Source organism: Pundamilia nyererei, unplaced genomic scaffold, assembly GCF_000239375.1.
Source record: "Pundamilia nyererei isolate P.nyererei 1_Seehausen unplaced genomic scaffold, PunNye1.0 scaffold00023, whole genome shotgun sequence".
In the NCBI taxonomy this organism is placed as follows: domain Eukaryota; kingdom Metazoa; phylum Chordata; class Actinopteri; order Cichliformes; family Cichlidae; genus Pundamilia; species Pundamilia nyererei.
The window spans coordinates 221,210-242,664 of NW_005187424.1; the positions used below are offsets into that span (position 1 = coordinate 221,210).

Consider the following 21,455-nt stretch of genomic DNA (forward strand, 5'->3'; position numbering starts at 1 on the left):
TTTGAGCAAAAGAAAACGCCTGCTTTCAGATTTATGGGGCAGCTTAATCTTCAGGCAGATCTTAGCTCTTAAACATACTGATCCAAGACAGCCCAAATATATTTCAGAAAGATTTACAGTGTAAGTTCTGCTCAGATTACAAATGAAAGCCTTTATGTGTAGTCTATGAATGCATCACATTATGAATGAGTTTACTTCAGTGACTGAGCGAATAAAACCAGTAACTGTTCCCTTCGGTCACCAATTTATAAGCAGTCATACAACACATGATCAGAGAGAGTTTAGTATATTTAGCAAAACTGGGATAAAAAGTCCATTCAAGCATCAACTGAGAAATAAAGGGACCAGTGTGGTGCCAAAAAATGATTGATATTTCCAAAAACGATCACCTGTATTTAAACTGTTATAGATAAATTTCAAACTTATACCAGATATAGCTCTCATGAGTCATTTTAAACATTTTTATCATAAAGTAGAAGTTAAGCATAACTTTTATATAGCCTTTATTTATCCAGGTCTGGTTTTTTTTCATGAAAGATCTGCTCAAGAGGGCAGCAGCAGATATTGTAACTAAAATATAAGATTCAATTTTATTTATCCAGCGCCAAATCACAACAATAGTCATCTCAAGGTGCTTTATATTATTGTAGGGTAGACCCTATACCGTTACAAAGAAAAAAAAAGTCACCGGGCCACTTAGCAAATGCCCAGTATCCCCGATGGCCAGTCAAGCTATGGTCGTGCCATCAGTTAACCCTTCGTGCCTAGGGTTGCCGACCACCGCTCTACAATAATACATACAGAGAAAAACCCAACAATCATTTGACCCCATATGAGCAAGCACTTTGGCGAAAGTGGGAAGGAAAAACTCTTTTAACAGGAAGAAACCTCCGGCAGAACCAGGCTAAGGGAGGGGCGGTCATCTGTCACGACCAGTTGGGATGAGAGAAGGAAGATAGGATAAAAGACATGCCGTGGAAGAGAGCCAGAGATTGATAACAAGTATGATTCCGTGCAGAGCGGTCTATTAATACATAGTGAGTGATAAAGGTGACTGAAGAAGAAATACTCAGTGCATCATGGGAATCCCCGAGCAGCCTGCACCCATTGCAGCATAAGGGAGAATTTGGGGTCACCTGATCCAGCCCTAACTATATGCTGTAGCGAAAAGGAAAGTTGGAAGCCTAATCTTAAAAGCAGAGATAGTGTCTGTCTTAGCAGCCTCGCGTCTGTCAGTCTGCCCCAGGGCAGCTGTGGCTACAACTGTAGCTTGCCTCCACCAGTGTGTGAATGTGACAGTGAATGAATAATGGAATTGTAAAGCGCTTTGGGTGCCAGCGCTATATAAATCCAATCCATTATTATTATTATTATTATTATTATTATTATTATTATTATGAAAGGGGTCTTTTTTTAATTTTATACTTAAACAGTTTATAAACCCCGCTGACCACTGCTCGTTTATCCGTGTAAGCACATCTGTGACACAGAAAAGTCACAGAAATGTTGGAAAGTTCTGGCGCAACACCGTGAGCCCGCGGGGCCTGCAGTGACGGGCACTTCCGTGCTGTGATTTAATTGGCTGAAAGTTTGTAAGCCAGTCTTAGGCTCCGCCTTCCTCCCCTGTGTTGAAGAGTAGCGCAGCAGTGCACTATAAAGGCTCTGAGGCGTGGTGGACCGGGTCACTGACCGGAAGTAACACAGCAGGTCATCACAAGACTGTGAACCGGCAGGCTCCCAGGCAGGTAAGTGGCTCATCCCACAGGTGTGTTCCGTCCTGACAGCAGTCGTAGAGCCATGTTTTTAAGCTGTTTAACCAACTAACTCGTGCGGGTTGCCCAGCTGAGCTTTAGCCTTCGGTCTTACTTCCAGTTAAAGCTGCGGAAACAGCTTTTCTTTTAAAGAGAACCCCATGAAGACGAAAAGCTAAGGCACAGATCGGGAGACTGATTCGGAGAAGCCGTTTGTTTGGTGCTGTGTTAAGTAACGAGTCATAGTTCCCCACATGGGTGAAAGTTCACCGAGCAGAAAGGGGAAGCAATGAAAGACGGACCTGATTAGCTCTGCTGGGAATCATCGTCATGCTGCTCAGAGCCTTTGCTTAAACTAATATTGTGCACTCGGTTACCTAAATCTTTCTTAGCTTCTGAGCCTTTCAAAATCAGGCAATCTGTTGTTGTGAGATTTCATCTCCGGTTGTGGCCTCAGTGTGTGGGCATGTGCTCTGAGTAGTTCAGACAGGTAGTGACTTTTCCCACTCGGATTCATTTTTCAGTGGATATTTTCGGTGGATGGTTTCACAAGATAAAAGCCAGAGCTCAGTAGACCACATTATGTTTCACTTCTTTTAAATCGTCGGGTGACCCCATCAAATAAATCCAGGGACCATTGCAGGGCTCTGACTGCTTTCCAGCCCATGCAAAATAACATTACACATCTGTGTGAATTTTTTAGGTGAAACTAAAGCATAGAAAACACTAACCCTTTCAAGATTTCCCTTTAACCTACATAAGATAACATAAGTGTCTCAGTAGTTTCCGATAAAGCGAAGTCACCTTTGAGTTTTAGCTCTGGCTAATACACAGTAGTTTCCCAATCCCCCTGATGTGGCCCAACACTGCAAGGATGTCACACACAAAGCAGTAGGAAGAGGCTTGATAGGATTTTAATGGCCACTTTACTGGATTCAGTTGTCAGTGAGATGATCATTTTGAGAAGTCTAAAGCAGCCGGTTGTGTTGCATAAAAGCCTTCTTCATAACTTGTACTGTTATCGCAGGTTCATCTCGCACTTGATATCAGGGTGCACAGTGTCAGACTTTGCTTTGTAATAAAACTGGTGAAGATCTCATCAACTGCCACTCAGGGAGAAAAAAAAAAACGGCGTTGCTCAACCAAGCTGTTGCAATAACGTGTAATTCTGAGTCACGCACAGGCCAGAAAGATCTCTTCTGGATTGCCAGAGCTCACGAAAAACAAAAGTTAAATGATTTTATTCACACTGACATCCAAAATGTGTGAAATGATTGAATAGTAGCTCTATAAAAATGCCAGTCGTGGCTGAGGCTGTTGGATTTGAGGCTCGTCTCTTGCTGATCGCCTCCTCCTGTCAAGTCGATGAAGCCGACCTGAGCACTGACTTCAGGTTGCCGCTGGTTGGCTGCACACCTCAGGATGCTGCTGGCTGTTTCTCCAGCAGGAAGATCTCAGGACTCCTGCTTCTCCCATTCATCTGCTTCTGTTGTGTACATCAGGTCATGCATGTCAGACGCTTGTTAACAGCATCCCAGTTAATACAGGTGGAGTCCATTTATGTCTGTATGCCATCTGGCAGAACGCAAGCAGATGCCATCCACATGTTGCAGGCACCAAAGGGAGAAGGGACGGATTTTGCTGCAGATGTTTCCTTCCAACTGGCTAACGGGCCTCTTTCCTCCTTCCTTCTCTTGCTTGTATCTCTTTGTTGTCTTAACTAAATGCTTAAGATACAAAGACAGGTATGTGCGTGTGCGTGCATATGCACAAAGACAGGTGTGTGTGCATGCATGTGCGCTAATTACCAAACTGAATATCCCCTCGTTGTTCAATGTGATGAGTCTGCCTACTCTGAGGTTTTCCGAGCTCAGGAGGTGTCCTTTGGGGGGAGTGACTACCCACCTAAGAAAATTTGGTCAGAGTACAGTGAAGCTAATGAGATTGTATTACCTCATTGAATAAAACTCAATCCATTTTCTTTAACTTGTAAAGAATATTATTTCTATATGAGACCCTAATTTAAAAATGCAGTACTGTGCAAAAGTCTTGAGCCACCCCCAATTTCTTAAAAAACGAATAATAATAATATTTCAAGAAAGTCTGGCTTTTGGAAACAAAGGTTTTCTTTTTCACTTTATTTCCTTTCCTATTCAGTTCTTGTATCTCACTGTTGAATCTTTTTTGTTTGTTTAGCCACGTAACGTGACCTATGACACATTTGTCCACACATAACAGAAGACTTGGAAACAGGGCAAACTTTAAATGGTCTCTTCAGGCACTTTGTTACCAACAGCTTGTCCCAAAAAGACATCATTTGGTCCTCTTTTCTTTGGATAATTGGAGATAATGTATCGGAATTTCAGGAGCAGGACCGCGCCTCCAAACGCGCTCCGTCCGGTTGTCATCTATATAGGTTCCCCCAGTTCTGCAAGCTGTTCATTCTCGTTTACGTGCCCCACCCTCCCTCCCTCCTTGTTCTCAATTATTTAACTTCTTCATTTCTATTTAGTGCATGGGGATCTGCCAGGCCCGGGAGCCACCGCCAGTCCCCTTTGAGGCCTTCCCCAAACCGCAGCTCAATTCATGTCAAAGCATTCACTTTTACCTACTAAAACGCTGTCAAACCTAAAATGAGGATGTGGGCCCAGCTAGTGAAAGGAAGGATAAATGAATCGAGATTCCCAAAGAGCTGTTAGGTGAAAACTTGGCATCTTGGTATGGTATGTTTACCTAAGAAGTGTGAGGTCTTTTTAAAAAAAAAAAAAAAAAAAACTATCTACAGCAGACTAACCATATCTGAAAGTCATGTCATTAATAAACAGGACAAAAAAATTCAGCAAAGACCAGACGGATGATTTGGACCTTCAGCCGATCTATTGTTCACTGACACCTCATCAGAAAATGTCTCGGTGGAAGGGCGGCTGTCAGGAAGCCTTTCTTGATGAAGGGAAACTGGGAGGAAAGGCTGAAGTTTATTCAGCACATCTGGGTAGAAAAACACACAGTGGAACAGTCAGTCATGGATCGGCCTCCCCAGAGCCTGGGCCTCAGCATTATTGAAGCAGTGTGAAGAGAACAGAAAGCAGAAACACCCAAAGAAGAGCTTTTGAATGTCCTTCAAGAAGCCTGGAGAACTATTCCTGAAGAGCCTCACAGAGAGCTGCTCAGAGTTCAGACTGAGCTGAAGGATAAAGCTGTGTACACCAAATTTTTCATATACTGTTCCATGTATATTTGCACGAGTTAACACATAATTTTTTGTATTATTATTATTTTTTATGGTGCTTCTGATACAGGTTTTTATAAATCCTAATTCCCACTCCTAGAAGAGACACGGCAGGCTGGCTAGGGTTGAAACGACCTGCAGTGAAACAGAATAAATTGCTGATTAATTTTACAGCGTTGCATGGCCCAGTTAAGTATTACATTTGATCTTCATTTAAGACACTTTTTCATTGTATTCATGTAATATGGTAGTTTTTCACTTGAGTAATTATTTTGGCCTAGTTCTCATTTAAAGAAATATTTGACACCAGCGCAGCACTGCTCGCCGTTTCCCGTTAGATTAATAATATCAGATGTCGTCCATTCTGCCTGCAAGCCGCCACGAGAGCTCGTGAACACTCAGTGCCCTGCGGGACCGCGGTTCCTGCCATTAGTTCTGATTTTCCTCGGACTCTCATCCATAATTTGAAATTATCAGAACTTTCATAACCACAGAGTTCTCTCGCATGATTTATCATCCCTGTTTTCTTTTTATGTTGTCGTCACATTTCCTTCGTTTTGAATGAGAGTGCAAGAAAAATGTGAGGATCCGTGTTCTGTCAGGGAGCTGTGCTCGCACTTAGAAGTCCAAGAATTGAATTAAAGGAATAAGCCCCAGATGGTTTTTGTTTCACTCTTTTTAGTAACAACAGGGACTTGCGATGTGTCGTCCAGCCATTTGTACTTTCTTTATTTCTAATACACTTCAAAGCATAAATCATTCTTGGGAGTTTTCCTTTGATGCTGCTGCTGCTGCCAGTGATGTTAGTCATGTTACCCTAACTGCTGTGAAGAGCTGTTAAAATGTCAGGCTTTTATTCTTGCAGTCTTGAATCAGATTTTGGCTCAAATCTTTCCTTCAAACACAGATAATCATGGAAGAAGAGCTTAAAAATCACAAGTTCAGTGATTACGTATGCATAATGCTTACGCCTCGACTTAACAAACACCTGTCTCATTAATTCTTGCTTCCTACACGACTTTGTTTTAATGATGCTGGAAGTTGACAAGAAAATACTCACTTCCAAATATATCAGTATCAGTTTTTAATGTAGTTTCGTCTGTGTTGCATCATAGTGTTGACAAATGAATTTGGCGTGGCTGAGCTGCCTTTCCGCATGCATTAAACTGACAGGACAAAGATTGCTGCGAGATAAAGTATACCAGCTATTTAAACACAGAGTATCATAGAGAAAGCCGTTATTTCATCATGCACAGTGGGCAATGTGAGGCGAGTCTCTGTTTCTGACACTGTATTCCACAACACAGATTGAATCCAACAGTCACAATGGCAGACAGCGGGAAGACTAATGAGAGTGCAGCTCCGGCAGCAGAACCAGCTAATGGAGAGCAGCAGGTGAGGGGCACTGTGACCTGAAATGATCCCTAATACATAACACGAGTCTACTGTGAACTCATTTGACACTTGATATTTCCCCGTTTTGATCATCTACTCTTGGAAATTAATAATTATTCCTTATTGATTACTAATACAGACCTGAAAAGAGCTGAACTATACTGTACTGTGAGACAGGATTGTGCTTTCAATAACGGCGACGGTTCTATTTTTGTCCTAGACTGTTGTTTCACGAGTGAGCAACTTGCCCTTGGTCAGTTCGGCGTGCGAGGTGGTTTCAAACGCCTACAGTACCACCAAAGACAGCGTTCCCCTACTGAAGGGAGTGATGGATGCAGCCGAGAGCGGGGTCCGGACTCTGGGTGCAGCTGCCACCGCAGGGACCAAACCTCTCTTGAACATGATCGAGCCACAACGTAGGTTCCCATCTCTGCAAATCCGATGTAACGTATGATAATCGCACAAAGATGTACCTCAAACAGATATTTCATGCTGGTTGCGCATTAAAGGTGAGAAGCTGAAGTCAAATCCATTGCTGCCTCGGGGATAGAATGCAATAGAATCATAAGACTGTTTCTTTTATTGTCATGAGAATAAACTTTCCAAATTTTATCGTGGTGTAATTCGAATCTCTGACACTCATCCAGTTCTAGCTGTACTGTAAACCTGACACGATGCCTGTTTTTTACGGAGTGGTATTACTCTCACTGATTCTCGCGTTGTGCACTTGTTGCAGTTGCCTCTGCAAACGAGTACGCTTTGAAAGGATTGGATAAGATGGAAGAAAAGTTGCCTATTCTTCACCAACCAGCAGACAAGGTCAGAATATTTTAATGTAGCATCAAAAAAACCTAACCCTATTGTGCTTAAATGCTGTCATAAAAATCCAAAATGATAGACTTGATAAAGAAAACAGCTCTCTGGCCTCCATGTGCTTGTTTTCTTCGTATTGGTGCATTCTGGATGATTTTGACAATACAGAAAACTCAAAATGCTTCGCTGATCATTGCAGATTTACCTCTTTTCCACTAACGTGTTGTCACTGCTGGCACTAATGCAAACTGAGTAGTGGCAGCATTTTACAGCAGCATGAGCACAGTTTATCAGCTAGCATTAATGATAAACACTGGGGTAATTTCAGAGGAAGAAAGTCGTGGCAGAATTTTATTTATTTATTATAGTCGGCACCAAATCGAGCTCCGGCACCACGTTGGTTTTCAAAAGAAGGTAATTATCTTATCTCGACTTCTTCAGGTGGTGTCAGACACAGTGGGAATGGTGTACCAGTCTGTGGCAGGGGCCAAAGAAGCCGTGGTGGGGGCTGTGATGGGTGGCGTCGAGCTGACCCGGGCAGCAGTCAGCGGAGGAATCAACACAGTCATGGGCACCAGGATGGGCCAGATGGTTAGCAGTGGGATGGGCCTGGCCCTCAGCCGATCCGAGGACTGGGTCGACCAGAACCTACCGCTCACTGAGAGGGAGCTGGGTCAGTAGCTGTGCTAATCACTTCATCGAAAACACTGGGTGGTAATGAACCCGTTTGCCTGTTGTTGAATTATATGAATGTGTCTTGACAGATAAAGGTTTAAAAAATGAATAATTGAGATTATCCCAAAAAATAGGTCATAAAAGCAGGATGAGGTAATCTGGTGAAATGGGGGGTGGTCATCATGACTGTTGAATTCGACCACCGTGACTGAACACGTGGATGGTCGGTGCTATTCATAGAGAGGCAGGGCATTCCAGTGAACTTCCCTTCTGTTAACTTGGCCCAAAAAGTACCTGCAATTTCCAGCACTCGCAGCTTTGACACCTGCTACTGTGATGTCATGTTATCATGACAACCTGCCATACTCCACTGTGGAAGCTGTGAAAGAGCCCCGTCTCTGATTATGGCTATGTGGCACAATTGCAACTGTGGCAGCAGCACAATTGAAGTTGTTCCTTTAACCATCAAAGTGGCTTTTAATGAAAGCACAGTGATGCAGCGTTATGTCCTTTTGCTTGCACAGAACTGATCAGAGGCTCTGTAGTGGCTCTTAGCAGCAAAGCTTCAAACAGATGGAGGGGAAAAGTGTTTCCATCAGTCATGACATACCCAACACCCTGTGCAATGAAGATGCTACGTATTTTAACGGTCTATTTCTGTTAGTAATGTCAGGGTCACACATCTGATTTAGCACTCGCCTCTTTCAGCTGCTGTGGCCGAACCTGCCAGCAGCGAGGTAGCTACCTCTTCAGACAACCCCAGCTACTTTGTCCGGTTGGGGAAACTCTCCACTAAGGTACAGGAACGAGCTCTTCAGCACTCTTTGGATCGGGCACGTCACTACCGGGACGCGGCCTATGGTACGGTGGCTCAGATTACCAACACTCTGGACCTGCTAGAAAGCGCCCGCGCCAGTCTCGGTTCAGCAGGTAACCAGATAGGAGGAGCCTCTGAGACACTCCTGCAGCGCTGGACCGAGTGGAAGCAGAAGTACGGAGGACATGATGGGCAGACGGAGTCTGAGCCAGACGGGACCAAAAACGAGTCTGAGGTCAGGACCGAAAGTCTTTGAAACAGATTATTCAGCTGTGTTTTACAGATATATTTCATAGCAGCATTTTTACTTTGACCTCCTAAGACCCGAACTCTTTCATGTCATGCATTTTTAATTTCTTTGCTATTTGGGCTGATTGGAACGTGATGAAGGTAAAAACAAAGAATTACCTGATTTATTTATTGATATTTTTTTTAACCTGATTTTTGTTTCTTAGAAAATGAGATCCACATATGAGAACATTTGTTTAAAATTTTGATAGCACAGTGGCAGTGTAATGCCCACCTAAGTGGAAATCAGGCCCTTGTAGAGCAAAATTTAGTATTGTGGTCTAGACAACCCAAAATGTGATGTCCACATTTGACCTCTGACCTCTCCTTCAAGGTAAATAGACTGATTTTTGAAGGTTGAAGTGATAATGTATAATGTGTAGAGCCACCTTCTGACCTCCTCAAGGTCATAAGGTCAAATTTTCATGTCTTTTGTTTCAAACGGCTTAATTCTTTTGCCTTTTGTTTGTCCTGGCAACATTTACATTTCACATCTGCCTGTCTGTCAAGTTGATCACAGAATGTGTGTGTTAAAGACATTATTGTCAAAAGGAAGGGAATGAGCTGCCTAGTTAATTAGAAATGTATTATATGATATAATCTCTATGAATAATGTCCAGTTACTTGCAGATCAATCCACGATCTGCTCCTAGATAATGTTTGTCTTTACTGCACTAAAAACTTGTTGAAGTACATTTAAAAAGAACAAGGAAACAATATTAATATATCCCCTTAAATAAATGCTGCCCAGAGAGTGAGCTTGCTTGGCATAGGTTCACACTCTGAGAGCTTTTTATTTACTTTCCACCGTCATTTCCTTCTGTGTCATTGTTGTGCTGTTTACATTTGGACTGCCCCGTTATCTTAGCTTTACATTTTATTCATTTGGTTTTTGTTTCCACTTACGTTCACAGCAGCTTGAAAGGCAGACCCTCTCTATGGTGCGTGGTCTGAGCGACCAGCTGCGGTCGGCGTGTGCCAGCGTGGTTTCAAGTGCTAAAGGTCTGCCGAGCACAGTCCAGGACCAGCTGACCGCGGCTCGACAGTCTGCCGAGGAGCTGTATTCCTCTCTGAGGAACACGAGCACCATCACGCCGGTCCTCCTCGATCGGAGCCGTCATCAGCTGAACCAAGTACGCGTCATGCTTTGCTGTCTTTACTGCTCCAGCTGTGCAGCTGCTTAATTAAATGTAGCTCATAGCTCGAGTTTTTAGTTTCACCCACAGCGCCACCACTCTCCACGTTAGTTCTTATGTAATGTCACTGGAAAGTCCCATGCACTGCTGACGCTACAACATACCAACCACTTTATTAGGTACATCTTGCTACTGCTGTGTTGAACCCTCTCTTCTTCTTCTTTTTTTTTTTTCTTTTTTTTGTACAAGGCCTAATTACTGGTATTTGAGTTACTGTTGTTTTCATGTGAGCTCAACACAGTCTGGCAGCAAGGTCTGGTTATTTTCCTGTGACGTCACCAGGCATTTTTATCTGGAGAACTGCTGTCTTACACATTGGATAATATTATTAATTTATTTGTTGGACCATTCTTAATCCTGGATATGGTCGTGTAGGGAAAAGCCCAACAGATCAGCAGTTTCTAATCGTCTTTCTTTCCCATTCTGATGCTCCATCTGAACCTCAGCAGGTCGTCTTGACCACATCGAAATGCAGAGAGTGGCTTCCATGTAATTTGCTGATTAGCTATTTGCATTAACAATCTGCTAATAAAGTGGCTAGTCAGTGCAACTAATTTGTTTTCAATCTCTGATGGTGCTCAGTATTATTTCAGATCATTTATCCTCTTATTAACTGTACATTTTTATTAAAACTGTACTGTTGTGTGTGTCCATCCCAGGTTCAGAAGTCTGTGGATGGTGTCATGGACTATCTACTGCACAACACGCCGCTCAACTGGCTGGTGGGACCGTTCGCTCCTCAGATCACTGAGCATGCAGAGGGCGACGTGGCAGAGAAGCCCGGACCAAACGAGTAGACGCGAAGACTTCCTGTGCTCCTCTGAGATGATTCAAAGTGGTGTTAGGGGACTATTTCTAGATGTTGATGAACCAGCTCAAAATAGGTGCCATAATATTCATGAAAAACTGTCATCATCATCATAATTCTATCAGTTTTTGACACTACATTTATCATGCAGAAGTTAAAATCTAAAATGTGGCCTTAGGAAATGATTGTTTTGCACTTTATTATTTATGGTAGATTTGTTGGGGGGGTTTTTTTTGTTGTGTTTTGTTAATCTCTGAAAGATTAATCTGTGTCTTTAAACGTTTTTGTTTGGAAGGAATTCAAAACCTTCCCAAAACAAAGTAAAATCTAGTGGCGTATAGGAAAAATAATATAGAAAAGACATGAGGACATCTTGAATCAGATGCATTTAATTTGTTTTCGAATTTTACCTTCAGTATTCTCTTTCTGGAAAGAGTTAATTGTCATTAAACTGATATGTAAATAAATTTCTAACACTGCAGAATCATGTATGAGCGAGTGACTCTTTATTTATGTTTGGAAACAGCCTCACACACAGGTTAGAAACAGGAGATGGTGTCAAACAGAAAAATGAGGATAAAAATAAGTCTAGAGAGATCATTTGTTTTGTGAAGAAGAAATGATTGATTTCCCTGTTTCATCACAAAAATGGAAGTCTTTTTGTGGATGTGGAACTCAAGAAGCAGCATTAGATCAATAACATAAAACAAATTAACTGTAAGATTAAAACGCCTAAATAAAAAGGCCAAAGTCAGGGATCGTGTCCACAGAGGGACTGGGGCCGAACGATGCTGTTCTGACCTTGTGTGTGATGATCAGCTGTGGTGGAGGTGGTGTAGGTGTAGTTTGCTGTGCTGGCCCGTCGCTCTGAGGGCTGACATTGGCGGTGACGTCATGGTCGTTGTTTCGAATGTCGGGAGCTAGCGCTGGGTAGGAGGCCGCGCGCTCTGCTGGGGACACAGCTCACTCAAATCTGAACCCCTCCGTCGTCGACAGCCGCCGATTAACTACGTTTCAGGTAATGTCTTCATTCCCGACTGATTCGGCAGATTCCCGGGATGTGGTACCGATCATAAACCCAGCCGGGACGCTGTTGGAAGGCGCTCTAGTTTTGGGTTGGCTGACTGCGTTAGCAACTCTGCTAACAGATAGCCCGCTAACACTAGCGTTTATTCGATTGAAAAGCCGCGATCTGCGTATAGTTCGTCACCAAGGACGCTGTAGCATTTAACTTTCGTATTTTTCACGATGACACAGGGCCACCGGTCGAGTTTCGTCCTTCCTTTTACACCTGTATGCAGTGTCAGACAGACCAAACGTCCAGCGAGGCTGTTTGCTAATGTTTGCTGTGAGCTATTCAAGCACAGGACGCCAATTGTTTTCTTGTGCGGACAAACTCGGACTGGGAACAGCCAGCTGGAAGTTGTTCGGCTAAACTGCACGCAGCGCAGTTTTAACGTTAGCCAGCGCGTCGGTATTTAAGGTTTCGTACTGACGGGGTTTTTGTTTTATTCTTGTTGTCTTTTTCACAACTTTCTCCATGACCAAAAACGTCTTGTGCGGCGGAAGAAAGCGCGAAACAGCTGAGTTAGCGCATGTTTCACACACCGTCATTTACCTTCTAGGGTGTGTGTGTGCGGCTCTTTGGACCCTTTGTTTCCGTCACCGTGCACAGCTCTCCGTGTTTGTTCAAACTAATCCCACAGCTTCCTACTTTTAAAACTCGTGCTTGCTTTGATGTTGTAAGAGGTGCAGTACATTTGGCGATCCGTTTCACTGGTATTTCTATTGCTGCTACGTTTTTGTGTTTTCTAATAATTTTGAAGCATAGTTTATTTATTAGTATTTTCAGTGTGCCAAAGTCCAGGCCTGATTTTGCAGTAATCGTGGACTTTGGCCTTCAGAAGTTGGGGTTGGTCTTAATTTTGGTTTATGAAGTTTATAAAACTGCGACAGACCTTCATTACAGCTGCAAGTAGTGGACCATAACCTTTAATTCACAAAGACCTCTTTTCCACTTGTCCAGTGCCTAATCTAGAGCTGGTTCAATGCATTCCAGTAAATGGGGGGGAGGGATGACTACTTTCTGTGCCAGAAAAGTGTGAACCAGCTCAGTGCTGCAAATTTACTGGTTGTAAAAGTTGGAAGGGGCTTTAGCTAGAAAGTAACAGTATTTGCCAAATAAGCCCCAGGATTTGTCTGCTGTGATTGTCTTTTTTCTTTAAGCTATGTAACGATCAGTCCTCAAGCCTTTCAGAGCTGGACTGGCTCTGTGTCGGTGCAAAAGAGGTAAAAGAAGTCATGATGTGCTCAAACTCTACTCTCATGCTGCAATGCCAATCTCCAAGCTCTTTTAGCTCCAACCTAAAAGCTTTGTAATCAAACAGGGACTGCTAATTATTCTCACTAACTTCTGCAACCCCATTTTCAGGATTATCCTCTCCCATCCCCCTTACCCCCTCTGTCAGAGCATGGCTCAGGAGACCAATCAGACGCAGGTGCCAATGCTTTGCACTATGGGATGCGGTTTCTATGGTAACCCCCGCACCAACGGCATGTGCTCGGTCTGCTACAAGGAACACCTGCAGAGACAACAGGGAGGGGGGCGGTCCAGCCCCCCTGGAGAGAAAGGTAGGAAGATGGGAGAGACATGACCTATAAAAAGCAGGGGTCTGCTGGATAAGGGTGTACCAGGTGAATAAGTCAGGAGCTTTTAAATGGGAGTCACTCAAAAAGTGCACTGGAAATAGGGAGCCGAACTAGCTAAAAGGGGCTGGAGAACAGAGGTAGCATTAGCTGCCTACACTGTGGCATCAGAAAGCAAGAGAGTTACATTGCCATCTGTTGTTGTACATTAACTCAAAGTGCATCTGATCATGGTAAACAAATACATGTAGGGAATGTCAAGACGCTTAGAAGCAAGTGGAAAGTCATCCATGTGTGAGGCAACAACAGATTTTTGTGACTGATCTGACTGTCCTCCCCCCTCCCCGACACACACATGCGTGCACACAGCTGCTACTTCACCAGCGGGATCACCAGGATCGGCCGGTACAACTGTGGAGAGCACAACCTCAGAGCCCAGTACAGAGGTGGCAGGAACCCCACCTGAGGAACAAACAACCAGGTATGCTGAGTTACGCGTAGAAAAGCGCCGAGAGCCGTGTTGTTTCATTGAGTCATTGTGAATCAGTGTTTTAGATGTGATTCATCAAGGAAAAATATACTCCGTGTTGGCTCTTTGACTAGTCCAGTCAGTTCATGCTAGTACCGCAGTTTGCCTCTGCAGAAGGGTAGGCAGTTGTGTGCATATTTATTTATGAAAACAAAACCTTCTATCACCATGGTGCAGTCATTTTCTGGGTGAAAACATTTTTACCTTACCCTGACGACCCCAACCTTCTAGTAAGAACTTTTCAGCTATTTCAATTTGCACGTCGACATTGACAGGTGAGGTTGTGATGAGCTTCTGATGATTATCAAAAGCCAAATTAAGTGTACGATGGGCTGTGTTGTCATTGACACTGGAAGAAAATTAGCTAGAGGATGGTGTAGTTTAAAACTTAGCTTGAGGCCCTGTTCTGAAAAACTGCAGCGTAATGCTGAATAATTTTTTGCTGGCCAAGTTCTTTTTCTGCTATTCGGCGTTTTGAAGGGCCTCTTTTATGATTTGCTTTAACTTTACCATTGGGCTAACCTTTTTAAATGTTAAAAATGGATTTAATTCATTGTGAGGAAAGTGCGATAGGTAAGAAAAGTTCTGCGAGGCTCTTGAAATTGCTAAAAATGGTTTTATATTGCAGCGTGTGCACTGGATCTGTTTCCTCCCAAAGGGGACAAAACCAAAGCAAAGAGAGTACCAAGATAAATTTAATCATTTCAATTCTTTGTTTTTTGTTTTTTTTTTGTGTGTGTGTTTTTTCAGTATTTTTATTTAATCTAAACTGAAATTTGCTGACTTGATTTGATGCCCTGTTAGTCCCAGCTCCACCAGCCCAGTAACTCAACAGATGACAGCTATGAGCATCTCCCAGGATTCAGGAGCTGTGGATTCTGATCGAGCAGAAGCCGAGGAGGGTGAAGAGGAGGGTACTTCAAACAGCACAGGTAAACATCGTAGAAAGCAGTAGTTCATTCCCTACCCACCGTCCACACGGTCGGCCCTACTCAAAGCAGAGGAGTACACTATTAAGAACTGCTGCGTGAATAAACAATGGGACACACTCGCCACCGTGTTCCGGGAGCGTGCCTGAAGTGATAAACACAATATGCTCTGTGATGACTCCATTGGTTTTCCCGTTTTATTTCATTTTGCCTTCTGCTTTGTGGCATGTTCTGTGTTACAGTCAAATAACTGTGTAAGGAAATCGTGTTTTTACGTGTTTAAATAATATTTTATAAAGCTTAAGTTACGGCCTCTGATCCGGCTAGCATATTTGATTGGTTGAAGTTAATTGTGTTGTCTTTTGTACATGTGCATAAATAAACATACAGCTGTTTTACATACGGTTGCTTTATTTTTCCCCACCAGAGCCAGTCGGGGAAGCTGCGCAGGCTTCGTCTGATGGCGACCAGACTCCTGATAAAAACAAGAAAAAGAATCGCTGCTTTTCTTGCCGGAAGAAAGTAGGACTTACTGGTAAGTGAGGGAAGAATTTCACTCAAGTTTCTTATCTGTTTATCCTGTGTTTTATGAGTCGGCAGGGGTTCCTCACCCCTAATAAGACATTGATTTGGCACACGGATGTATGTGGTGCAATGTCAAAGACATCTTTAATAGTCTTCGTCTGCAGAGCTTTTGGAGCTAAACCTGTTTTTAAAGGACAATAATGACAGCTGCACACAAATGATTCATATGTGCATTTATTCTGTGATGATTGCTTATGTACAGCGAGCGACATTCTGCACTTAAGTGATACATTTCACAGTGTGCAGCTCGGTCCTTTTTTTTTTTTTTTGCTTCATAGGAGACTCTGAGACTTAATAGCAATGATTATATATCAGCTTAATTGAGACCACATCCTGAGTTAGCATGTAAAATTGGGCAACAGCATCAAGGCCCAGTCAAACTGAATTTAATTAAAACCTTACACAGGGCAGTGTAAAAATTAGTCTGTAAAATAATCGGGATGTAGTAGGACTGGGTGATGCATTTCTTTCTTTTTTAATATAGCCTCAGTCTCCCTCTGCACCTCGAGCTGACTCTGGTTTCCTGCAGCTTGGAGAGAGACACAGGGCTGTTCCCAACAATGAAAAATAACTCTTTAGTTTACGGATAGACAGCATGAAAACTGAGTTTTCATAATGTGTGTGTGTGTGTGTAACCAAAGCTTATTAACTTTTGGAAATGGTACGCTAAAAAGAAGTCGGTGAATTTTACCTCACAGAAGTTGGAAGATCTGAACCAAGTCATGTGGTGAGATTTACCGACCTAACAAGGCAGCAGTCAAGGAACAATTGCCGTATTTTTTTTTTTAAGGTCAAATGAATGTTTTTGTCAGTGGTGTCTTAGTAGTCTGGTCTGATGGCAGGTAATGCATCTAATATGCTGTATATAAACCCAAACATATGTGGGTTTTACTGCTGGCCCTATCTACTGCAGCACATAGTTTCCTTGCTGCTCTGTCCTCTTGTCTGCTCTAACACACTGATTTGGGGTCAGCACCCGAGAAATGAAACAATCCCAAATTGAAGAAAATAGCCATTCTGCCCCAAAACGAGATGTGAGTTTTGGTCTCTGGTGTCCAGATACATGTGATATCTATAATAAAGCGTCCAAGTTTAATTGCTTCTTTTTCCTCAAGGTTTTGACTGTCGCTGTGGCAACCTGTTCTGCGCCATCCATCGTTACTCCGACAAACACGACTGTCCCTATGATTACCGGAGCGCAGCCGCTGCCCAGTTACGCAAGGAGAACCCCATCGTAGTGGCTGAGAAGATTCAGAAGTTATGAGGACTGAGAGCAAAAAAGAAGTTTCTGACTTTGTGAATTTGAACAATGGCGACTTGGATGAAAACACCTGATATCGTGGCTTCATTTGTTCATGGTAGTGTAAAGCGGGCGGGGTGGGGGTGGTGCGGTCGCAGCCACAGTCCAGACACTTCCCTTACTAGCATCTCCCTCTCTCTCCACTTGTGGCTGCAGCGCGCGCGTGTGTTTGTATGAAAGTGTGTGTGTGCGTGCACATTTGCTTGAGAGCTGGGGAGAGAGCCATGAGGGCTTGGTGGACATTTGTTTTGCCTTGGGAAGGGCAGGAATTTGATTTTTACCCCTTTTTGTTTTTTTTGTTGTTGTTGTTTTTCCACTTAGCGGGATCGTGTGAGTGTATTTTTTTTTTTTAATATACAATCCCTGTAGGTAGCTGAAATGAACGAGGATAAGCTGTTAAGGAATGTGTCAATCGGGATAATGACAGAAACACATTTAGGGGGTCTAGTGACTCATGTATCAGCAAGACCTTTAAGGGCTTTGGAATATAGTATTTTATCCCAGACTGAAAAATGATGTCAACTACTTGTCAAATTGGCAACTCCTTTACTCTGTGGGCGACCACATGTAGTACTCCAAAGTCTGAGTTTTCCACATGCGTCTCTCTTTGATATGTAGGCTTGTATGGATACCGGGTGCATGAACAGTCATTGGAAGGGGAAAGCCAGGGAGGGAAACAAACGACCTTGACTTAACTGTGTGATTGATTTTTTTTTTTCTTCTTTATTTTAATGAGCGTATGACATCAGAAGATCTATATTAATATATTGTAGTTAGCTTGAATTGTGTGATTGCATTCTATTTATTTTTTATTATTTGGTTGGTCTGGAGGATTGGCAGCATGTGTCCGCGAATCTTTAACGATTTGCTCTTAACTTTTTCTTCGATTATATTTAAGTAATTCCATCCTGATTATGTAACCAGTGAAGAAGAAAATGCGCGCCCGAGCTCTGACGTGACGGAGCGGAGCCCGGCCGAGCCGCTCGGAGGGAGCGAGTGCAGTAGGATGTCAGTGATTAAGGCTTTGGGTATGAAGCACAACGACGTATGTCCGCTGCAGAGCACAAGCTACGGTGCCATGCCCGCTCAGTTTTGTTCAGCATTCGGGTCACTTGCAGTTTATATCCGAGCTGTATCGCAGCCTTGCTGATGAAATTGCCTTGTCGAGTTGCTGAGATTTTCTTCTTCGGTAAGGCGGCGCGCTCGCCTCGAATGACCTTTTATGTTCTTCGGAGCCTGTATGAAGCTCCACGTTTCTCCTACCACCAGCAGACCACTGACACATGCTGAATGAAAACTGACCCGGGTCGCAGTTGCTCTCATAGACGATGGCGTACGTTCTGCTCAGCGTTGCAGTGCCGCAGAGTTGCGTGCTGTGCTTTTACAGTGTGCTCAGACTGCTTCTAGCTAGCTTCTACTAGGAAGATCAGTCCCACGTGCATGTGTGCAGTCAAACACGCGTTGCTGTTTTGTGACCGCGTAGTTTGAAATGAAGCTGGAATGTTTAAAAAGCCGCACAGCAGTAGCACAATGCATGGCCGGAACCGTAAGGTTCCTGTTAACAGGACTCTGTTTTTTTTTTCCTCAAATGTAAATACCATACAGCTCCTCTTCTTATAGTATAACCTCAATGTAGATTTTTGCCAGGTAATAAAGGTGGGGAATTAAGGCAACAAATAGTACTCTCTGTATTAAAGTGCTTTTCATAATTATCCAAAAAAATGTGCTACAACTAGCACTGATGTTTTCCCCATCTTGTTTCCTCATTAATTTTTCAGGTTTTTACGTGTAATGTTCAAATTGTTTAATAACCACTAGTATCCCCTGCAGGCCACGTGGTTTCTATTTTACCATACTAGCTACACTCTTAACCAGCCCCCCCTCCTCCCTCCCGAGCTATATTAACGTTGCTGAATAACAGAGTATCTCAGTCAGAGCTTTTATCCTGTTACTGATTTGTAGCAATAGCGATATTACTGAAAGTTTAAAGGGCCCCAAGCAAGAAATAGAGGGTTCATCTTTTCATTATTAAAAGCTTTCCCTGTAAATGTTGCTTGATGCGGTTCATTATATATTAATGAAAGCTGGAGAAAAGTTGCATTTGAATTTTCAGGGAATGCAATTTAAAAATAATCCACCGCAAAAGGCGAAAGAGAGGAATCACACTCCTCCGTGTGTCGGCTTAGTTCTGCCTCTTCTGATTGAAAAAGAGCCTTCGTCGAGTCTTTGCGTTAATGGCCGACGTGATGACTTGGCATGCCGACGGCGAGACGTTTTGCCGTGGATGAGTTGAGCCCGCAGTGACGGTGATTTAACTTCTTCCACCGTCACACCTACAGTGTAAATTTCAAATTGAGAAGGTGTTAACTGTGATATTCAGGGGGACGAGTGGTTGGTGCTGCTCTGCAGTTCGTTGTGTTTTAGACACAGAATTCTCAGACTTGGTTGATGATTATAAAACATCGTTGCATACGGTAAGCTCGGTTTTCCTTTACAGATTAATTGTCTCTTCATGGGAGAATTTTCCTGTGATGATTGTTCAGTTATGTAAATCATGGGGGGTTGCATGGTTAACGCTCGTTTTCTATTGACTGCTCATATCAGTGCTCCAAACGTTTCAGCATGTTTTTCCTGATAAATGTGAGCAGTTTGAATGTAAACCACCACAAGTCACACGATAAGTCGTGTTGCCGTCAGACTGACTGTCCGTTGGCCGACGATGGTTGTCTTTATGTGATTTGAGACATTTGAATCATTCAAATCTTTTGACTGTTTGACTTGCCACCAGCAATTAGGGCTACGTGACCTGAGTAACTGAGATATTATCAGTGCATATACTTGTGTTTTGTTTGGGTTTTTTTCCCCCCCTTTTTTGTTGCATTGATTATTGTTTGATGTTCTCACACCTTTCATAATCAGTGTCTTCATCATGCAAGGGTTTTGATTGAGAATAATAAACTTGTGAGTTAGGATGAATTTTCTTCAGCTTCACTGCAGGAATAAAGACATATTATTCTGTCTTTCAAGATGAGCTTTAGGGACTTGAGATGAAATCTACGATGTTCACAGAGGTGTAGTTGCCGTCCCTTGGCACTCCAGTCCCCCAGAAACACCACCAGATATCTTTTTATTTTTTCTTTTAAGAGTTAGGATTGTATGATGTGTAAGAGTAAGTATAAACAATAAAATCACAAAGTTTATTTTAATTTACACTTGTCGTTTGTATTTATTTGTCTTAATGTATGCTAAATAAATACTCATTTTAAATCCAAGCTCCTTGCACTCTGCTTTAGAAGAAAACCTCAGTATTTTACTGTGATACAAGCTGCATGTGGAGATGTGGAAATATACGCGTTTTTACAGCTAATGTAGTTGTGCTGTTATCACCACAGCGGGAAAAGCGTATTTAACTGTTATAAATGACTTTTCTATGATTTTTCACATTTTTGTAAAGCCATCAAGTGGGCCAGTTCGTAGCCTTTGGAGGTCTTGTTCTGATCTTTCTGCAGTTTGACAGCCCTGCCCTAAGACGTAGGGGCGCCACAGGTCAATAAAGGTTATCACCTTTATCCATACTACTTTCAGATCTCCCAGAATGCTTCTGTCTATAGAACAAGGGCTTACTTTGAGTATAAACATGCCTCTGCACTCATAAAATCATTCCCAGGTCAACACGTACAACACCAAAACACAGAATGAGGAAATATCTTTTGAAGGAATGACTCAAAGGGGCGGAATGACAGGAATGACACCGGGGGCGGTCGTGGCTCAAAGAGTTGGCAGTTCGTCTTGTAACCGGAAGGTTGCCAGTTCGAGCCCCGGCTCGGTCGTTGTGTCCTTGGGCAAGACACTTCACCTACCGCCTACTGGTGATGGCCAGAGGGGCCGATATCCATTATTATTATTATTATTATTATTATTATTATTATCAAAGCCTTTCTCTAGCACATGGAGACCACGTTAATTTTTTCATTTATTCTGTTATCTGTCTGAATAATATCAGTTTGATATAGGATATTCCTGTGTTATTATGTATAATTAAGCCCGTTTATTTACATGTATAAGATATCCATCCTACTTCCATCATGATTTAGTCATTAAAGTTAACAATTACAAGTTACATTCTAGGCAGTAGCTTTGTTGTTTGATGTCATCCAGTGTTTAATAAAGGGCAAAAAAAAAAGTTAGACCTCCTCCTCGGGGCCCTGTGGGTTTGTACTGATGTGCCTAATGGACCTTAAGATAAGATAACTCTTTATTGTCATTGCACAGTCGTACATAGTACAATAGTCCAATGAAATTGGAAAACTGTCCTACGTCGACACTACATATAACACAACATGACCCGATACGACACATCACAATGCAACACAAACAACACAACACAACACAGTATAATAACTTAGTAATAAAAAATAAGAATAAGTGTATTTGTATTACACACTGTTATTATTGCACATTAATTGTTATTGCACCTTGTTATAAATATAAATA

At 42.6% G+C, this 21,455-nt stretch overlaps 2 protein-coding genes across 4 annotated transcripts; both read left to right on the forward strand.

The window, feature by feature from the left end:
• Positions 1-1,619: 1,619 nt before the first annotated feature.
• On the forward strand, positions 1,620-11,459 carry plin3 (perilipin 3). Of its 2 annotated transcripts, none has more exons than XM_005727055.1 (8): positions 1,620-1,745; positions 6,288-6,375; positions 6,596-6,791; positions 7,112-7,194; positions 7,630-7,861; positions 8,572-8,915; positions 9,883-10,101; positions 10,824-11,459. In XM_005727055.1, exons 2-8 carry the CDS (start codon positions 6,307-6,309, stop codon positions 10,959-10,961), a joined length of 1,281 nt encoding a protein of 426 aa, XP_005727112.1. In that variant the 5' UTR covers positions 1,620-1,745; positions 6,288-6,306; the 3' UTR covers positions 10,962-11,459. The 2 variants fall into 2 exon arrangements, with proteins under 2 accessions (XP_005727112.1, XP_013764791.1); XM_013909337.1 differs by having other exon boundaries at positions 9,886-10,101.
• A 271-nt stretch (positions 11,460-11,730) lies between these two features.
• Positions 11,731-16,989, forward strand: LOC102200254 (AN1-type zinc finger protein 5). Of its 2 annotated transcripts, none has more exons than XM_005727056.2 (6): positions 11,731-11,990; positions 13,404-13,603; positions 13,988-14,099; positions 14,952-15,079; positions 15,504-15,611; positions 16,777-16,989. In XM_005727056.2, exons 2-6 carry the CDS (start codon positions 13,444-13,446, stop codon positions 16,923-16,925), a joined length of 657 nt encoding a protein of 218 aa, XP_005727113.1. In that variant the 5' UTR covers positions 11,731-11,990; positions 13,404-13,443; the 3' UTR covers positions 16,926-16,989. The 2 variants fall into 2 exon arrangements, with proteins under 2 accessions (XP_005727113.1, XP_005727114.1); XM_005727057.1 differs by lacking the exon at positions 11,731-11,990 and adding an exon at positions 12,002-13,261.
• Positions 16,990-21,455: the final 4,466 nt, after the last annotated feature.

Coding starts and splice junctions, on each gene's coding strand:
- LOC102200254 (XM_005727056.2), top strand. CDS start 13,444: ATGGCTCAGGAGACCAATCAGACGCAGGTGCCAATGCTTTGCACTATG. Junction 13,604..13,987: donor CAGCCCCCCTGGAGAGAAAG/GTAGGAAGATGG, acceptor GCGTGCACACAG/CTGCTACTTCACCAGCGGGA. Junction 14,100..14,951: donor CCTGAGGAACAAACAACCAG/GTATGCTGAGTT, acceptor ATGCCCTGTTAG/TCCCAGCTCCACCAGCCCAG.
- plin3 (XM_005727055.1), top strand. CDS start 6,307: ATGGCAGACAGCGGGAAGACTAATGAGAGTGCAGCTCCGGCAGCAGAA. Junction 8,916..9,882: donor GGACCAAAAACGAGTCTGAG/GTCAGGACCGAA, acceptor TTACGTTCACAG/CAGCTTGAAAGGCAGACCCT. Junction 10,102..10,823: donor GCCGTCATCAGCTGAACCAA/GTACGCGTCATG, acceptor TGTCCATCCCAG/GTTCAGAAGTCTGTGGATGG.